This window comes from Dipodomys ordii, unplaced genomic scaffold, assembly GCF_000151885.1.
Source record: "Dipodomys ordii isolate 6190 unplaced genomic scaffold, Dord_2.0 Scaffold74, whole genome shotgun sequence".
In the NCBI taxonomy this organism is placed as follows: Eukaryota; Metazoa; Chordata; class Mammalia; order Rodentia; family Heteromyidae; genus Dipodomys; species Dipodomys ordii.
Genome location: NW_012267290.1, coordinates 976268 through 982267, shown reverse-complemented (window position 1 = coordinate 982267; position 6000 = coordinate 976268). Strand labels below are relative to the sequence as shown.

The following is a 6000-nucleotide window of genomic DNA, read 5'->3' as shown; positions in this document are numbered from 1 at the left end:
TGATCTAACTGGACATGCTCAGTAGGAGAGAGCTGTATTGGAATACAACTGCAGCACATCTTGAAAGAAGATGTGCAAGGCTGCTTGTCTGGGGATTTAATGGGTCTCCATCCTTGCTTATACTGGGATGTTGCAGCCCCTCCCATCCAACTGTTTCCCACACTTTTTAATTTCAGCTCTGTGCCCAATTTTGGAACCAGCCTTCTTGGATGTCTCGGCCAATCAAGAGACCACACATTGTTGCCTAAGAGACCCCGGATGCCAGGGATAAGATTTATAGATGGTGATTGGACTGCTGGAAGCTGGGAGGGGTGGAGACTGGAAGGAGTCAAAGAAAAAACTGACCCCGTGCAGCTATGGCAACCCCAGCGCTGTAGACTTGAGGAGAGAGACAAACTGAAGCAGGTGAGAGCGAGGGCAGTGCATGAAATAGAAGGAGACTATTTGGGACAACTCTGGGGTCTTCTACCAGCCTTGTCACTGCTCCTGGGGATGACATTTTTTCTCTCCTCTTCTAGCTGCCAGTTCAAGTACAAGGAGATTAATCATTGCGAAATTAGCAACTAGCAAATAATGAAGATCAAACGTTATCTCTTTGTGCTTCATTATCATTTTTCTTTGTTTTTAACTAGTTGAGTATAAGATGGCTTCAAATTCAAATTCAAACCTATACTGTTTCCTGATAAACTTCCTGATTATGTTTGAGATTGCCTGTCTAAAGACACCATAGCGTAGGGTGAATGAATTGTGTGTCAGCAGAGAAACTCAATCCTGTTCTGCTTTGTAAGCTCTAAAGAAAAATCCAGTGAGCCTGAGTATTGCCCCAGTGCCCATTTCATAATGTTTTGAGTTTCACTGTACATTTCCATTACTTTTAATCCCCCTCCTCTATTGTGTTTATTTCTTACATTGATTCAACAAATATTTGGTGAGCATCTATTATGTAGTGTGTTATTAGGACTCAGATGATCAGAATCAGAAAAAACAGAAGCATCAGATTCTGGTGCCACGTTCTCATGGTGGTCAGGCAGTCTCTGTGTCTGTGCAGAATGCCTGGAAGAGGAGGATGAGGCTGAAAAGGTACATGGAAGCATACTCACAGTGGACTCTGAATTTCATGCCGAGGACTCTGAATTCTGGAGTCATTAGCAAGCCTAGGAAGGTTTTTGAGTTGAAAAGTGACAGGATTAATTGGTGGGGGGGGGCACGCGCACGTGCGCATGTGTGCATGAGTGCTGGGAGTGCGGGTATTCGGGCTTGGACTCAGGGCCTGGATATATGGGTTTCATGGACTTTATTGCCCAGGTTGGCTTTGAACCATTTTTCTTAGACCTCAGCCTCTAGAGTAACTAGGATTATAGGTATGAGCTACTGGCCTGACTTTTTGTTTTGTTTTGAAATACCTCTCTCGTGGTAGTCTGTGGTCTCTATTACATTAGGAATGACTAACCTTGTATTCCTAACTAGTTGTTCATAATTCTTAATAAAGCTGTTAATGGTGATGGTGGAGGAAATGTCATAGATCATGTTGGAAGTGCATGTACTAAGGACCTGTCACCTTGCAAGGAAGGAAGGAAGGAAGAAAGAAAGAAAAGAGAGAGAGAAGAGAGTAGAGAAGGAAGGAAGGAAGGAAGGAAGGAAGGAAGGAAGGAAGGAAGGAAAAGGAAGGAAGGAGGAAGGGAGGGAGAAAAGATGCTGAGAGATGAAGAGGATGGAAATACTTTGCATATTTATGAGTAAGTGTGGCACAATGAAATCCCCTTGAAACCAGAGGCTCATGCCTATAGTCCTAGCTACTCAAGTGGCTGAGATCTGGAGAATCTTGGTTCAAGGTCAGCCTAGGCAGAAAAGTTTGCTAGACTCCGTCTCCAAAGTAACCAGCAAAAAAAAAGCATGGCTGCAGACATGACTTAAATGGTAGAGTGCCAGCCTAGGAAATGTGAGGACTTAAGTTTAAGCTCTAATACCACCAAAGACAAAATCCTTATATTGTTAATATATGATAGCCAAAGAATGAAATGAAATTAAAAAAGAGAAGAATGTAAATCAATAGCAAAGAACAATAGATAATTTTGACTGTGCAGATCTAGACTATCCAGTTAAAATGATGATGTTTTGTATCTTTTTTTTTTGTCAGTTGTGGGGCTTGAACTCAGGACCTGAGTGCTGTCCTTGCACTTTTGTACTCAAAGCTAGTGCTCTACCACTTTGAGCCATAGATTCACTTCTTGTTTTAATTGGAGATGAGAGTCTCATGGACTTTCTTGCCTGGGCGGGCTTTGAACTGAGATCCTTAGATCTCAGCCTCCTGAGTCACTAGAATTATGATCATGAGCCACCATTGCTTGGAGATGCTTCATATCTTACTTTGCCTGCTCAGGTGAACTTTTATAGCTGGTTGCCAATTAATAATACTGCAGTGAAACAATTTCTTATGCCTAAAACTTGAATAAATAAATGCTCTTCCAATTTATCCCTTCTCCCCACATATCAAAAAAACGTCATGGCATTAGTATTTGTAGTATTCTAAAGAATGTCTGATTCATTTCTTCAAATAGGTGTAGCTGTCTGATGAAAGAATACCATGATATTTTGTGATGGCATTTGCACCCCCCAGAAGCACAGATGGACCCAAAATGCAGACAAAGATGAGCACCTGGACACCTCTAAATCACCAGCTTTTGAATGACCAGGTAAGTGGCCAGACTTCTATCCTTTGGATACTTGCCTTAAAAGGGAAAGATAGTAGCAAAAGTTGGATGATCAAAATATGACAACAATTGTTTAGGATTCTTTGATGGATGAAAAAACATAATGAAGGACTTGTTTTAAAACAAGTTATTGAACTTTTGCTATGTGGGCAAAGTTGACAACAGACTCAGAGTTCTCATCAAATGGGGTTTTCTGGCTAGCGCTGGTGAAATGCATCAAATAAATACAGTGAGAACATTTCAGCCAATTAGAGTTCTATATCAACTTCTCCTAATTTCATTTCCTATTGCATTCTGGCAAACACTAGTAGAATACGCCAAACAAAGGAACACATTGGGTTTATGAGGCATGAGAGTGGTCAGCCGCCAGGTCGAAGCAGGGAAATCCTGCTTCAGTAAGGGGTAGAAATGACCAGCAGGTGTGTGAACTCCGGTAATCAGTACTTGGACAGCAGTACCACATTTAGTTGGTAGTAAAATCCAACTCACATGTGTAAAACTGACCTCACCATCTTGGTCCTCTGCACCAGTTCCTCCTCCTGGTGAAAAGCTCTATTTTACACCATTCCCCAGATCAGAAATCTTCCTTCTTGCAATCGGGCCTGAGAACTGATCTTTCCTCACTTTATGAGCTAATAAATTAATGAGTTAGTTGCCTTATGGAATAGAACATTATCCTATTTAACAGTAAAACGATACAAGAGTCTTGGGTCAGAAAAGAAATTCATGAGCCAGGCACTGGTGGTCACACCTGTGATCCTAGCTACTGAAGAGGCTGAGATCTGAAGATCACAGTTCAAAGCCAGCCTGGGAAGACACATTTGAAAGACTCATCTCCAGTTAACTGCCCCCAAAAGGCCAGAAATGGAGCTGTGCTCAAGTGGTAAAGTGTTAGCCTTGAGCAAAAAGTTCTCAGGGACAGTGCCCCCAGCCTTGAGTTCAAGCCTCAGGACCAGCGCACACATGCGTGCGCAAACACACACACACACACACACACACACAGAACTTCACTCACTACAGGATGAGCTTTCTGTTTGCATTGGCTTTCCTGGTTAGCCTTCCTCTACAGGACAATGAAGAGGCCTAGATACATGTCCAGCACACAGTAGGTTTTACATGGTAACTCAAGACCAGTGAGCCTAGAGGACCCGCTGCCTTGACATAACTAGTGACCAGTCCTGCTCCTGGTTGTAAAGGAAGACATAGCTTTTCCCTCCAGGTTGCCTTCCTTCAATGCAACTTACATTCTTGATATATGTAGACATCTGGAGATAGGAGAGGCCATCTGCTCTCAGCCCCCACAAGTCTTCCTCTCAGACATCTCTCAGTCCTTTTCCCCATCCATCCTCCAGCTCACATTCTCCGTTCATTCTCCCCTCATCCCTTGCCAGGCACATGATTGCATTTACCCCCTAAGTGGTTTTGCTGCCTCTCTCCTTATGTCTGTTTTGGTTCCAGAATGAGCTTTCTAAAATGCCAATCCTATTATGTGAAACTGAAAATAGGCTCCATTACAAAAAGTAAACGCGAGTTCCCTAAGCATATCTTGGAGGCCCCTTTGTGCCCTGGCTCTCCCTCAGCCAGCCTCTCAGCTTGCCTTCTCTGGCACCTGATGCCCACCCACCACATGAGTGTTCCAAGTGAGCTCCAACTCCCCCTCCCACTGAGAGTTCACTCTGCCTCCTGCCTCCTTCTCTTTGGTCCCAACACTTTTTTCTGCCTTTCCCAATCAACTCTAATGAAGTAAGGCTGAGTCTCCCTCTCACTCTTTGAATCTCCAGTGCCTGAAACAGCTCCTAGAACATAAGAGGTGAGCATGAGTCTAGTACTCCCTGATACCAATTCTTTTCTTTTTTTGGTGGTATTGGGTATTGAACTTGGGACCTTCTGTTTTAGGAAAGCACCTATAGTAAGTAGAGCCATCCTCCCTGTCTTTCCCTTCCCTTCTGATACATATATATATATTTTTTTTGGTCGGTAGTGGGGCTTGAACTCTGGGCTTGGGCGCTGTCCCTCAGCTCTTCAGCTCAAGGCGAGCGCTCTACCACTTGAGCTACAGCGCCACTTCCAGGTTTTCTGGTGGTTTATTGGAGATAGGAGTCTCACGGTCTCTCCTGCCCGGGCTGGCTTTGAACCGCGATCCTCAGATCTCAGCCTCCTGAGTAGCTAGGATTACAGGCGTGAGCCACCAGCACCCGGCTTCCTTCTGATTTTTTTTTCTCCACAGCTGGTGTTCTATCACTTGAGCCACACACCTCAAGTTCTAGCTTTTTGCTGGTTAATTAGGGCTAAGAAATAGTTTCTCAGATTTTACTGCCCTGGCTGGCTCAGCCCTCAGATCTGTCTCCTAAGTGGCTAAGATTGTTGGCATTAAGCCACTAGCTCTCAGCTTTAAGTTTATTTTTGCCTAAAGTGGCAGTTGACCTCAGTCCTCCTGTCTCCACCTTTGGAGTAACTTGGATTATGATTTCTTTCCTTTTTTGTTCTTTCTTCCTTCCTTTCTTTCTTCTTTCTTTCCATCTTTCTGTCTTTCTTTATGTATACATGTATTTATTTTCTCTGGACTTACAGGTATGAACCACTATGTCCTGACGTGGGCATCTTTCATTGACTGTCATCTTCATTGGCCTGGAGTCTGTCCTTCGCTTCTCTAACCCTAACAGAGGCGTAAATCCTTCTAGCAAGGACTTGTTTCTTTTTTTCCTTCCTTCCTTCCTTGCCAGGCCTGAGTCTTGTCCCTTAGCTTTTTCACTCAAGGTTAGCTCTCTATCCTTGAGCCATAGCTCCGCTTTCCAGCTTTTTGGTACTTAATCAGAGATAAAAGTCTGACAAACTTTCCTGCCCTGGTTGACTTCCAACCATAATCCTCAGATCTCTGCCACCTGACTTGCCAGGACTACAGGCATAAGCCACCAAAGCCTGGCCAAAGACAGTCTTTGATCTGATCCTCTTTCAGGACTTTCCCTTCCTACTCTAATATGAAATAGGAACAATTTTTTTAGAGAGAGGCAGAGGAGCTGAAGAAGGTTTGGAATAAAAAGAACTTAAAAAGAAAAATAGGTAAGGAAATGAGAGAGGAGGGATATAAAAGGGAGCCAGGAAGCCAGGTTCTCAGTGGCTCATGCCTGCAATCCTAGCTACTCCAGTTAACCATTCAAAAATCAGAAGTGAAGCTGTGGCTCAAAGTGGTTGAGCAAAAGAACTCAGGGACAGTGCACAGGCCCCAAGTTCAAGCCCCACAACCGACCCTACCGCTACCCCTGCCCCTCCAAAAAAAGGAGCTAGGAGA

General features: G+C 43.8%; 1 protein-coding gene across 1 annotated transcript in view; it reads left to right on the top strand.

Annotated features, from left to right (window-relative positions):
- Positions 1-318: 318 nt before the first annotated feature.
- The window catches only part of Fbxo16 (F-box protein 16), a 35592-nt gene continuing 29910 nt past the window's right edge, over positions 319-6000 (top strand). The window contains exons 1-2 of the mRNA XM_013024194.1: positions 319-405; positions 2559-2693. Of these exons, the coding sequence (XP_012879648.1) occupies positions 2598-2693 (96 nt within the window). The 5' untranslated portion in view covers positions 319-405; positions 2559-2597. The remainder of the gene's footprint in view (positions 406-2558; positions 2694-6000) is intronic.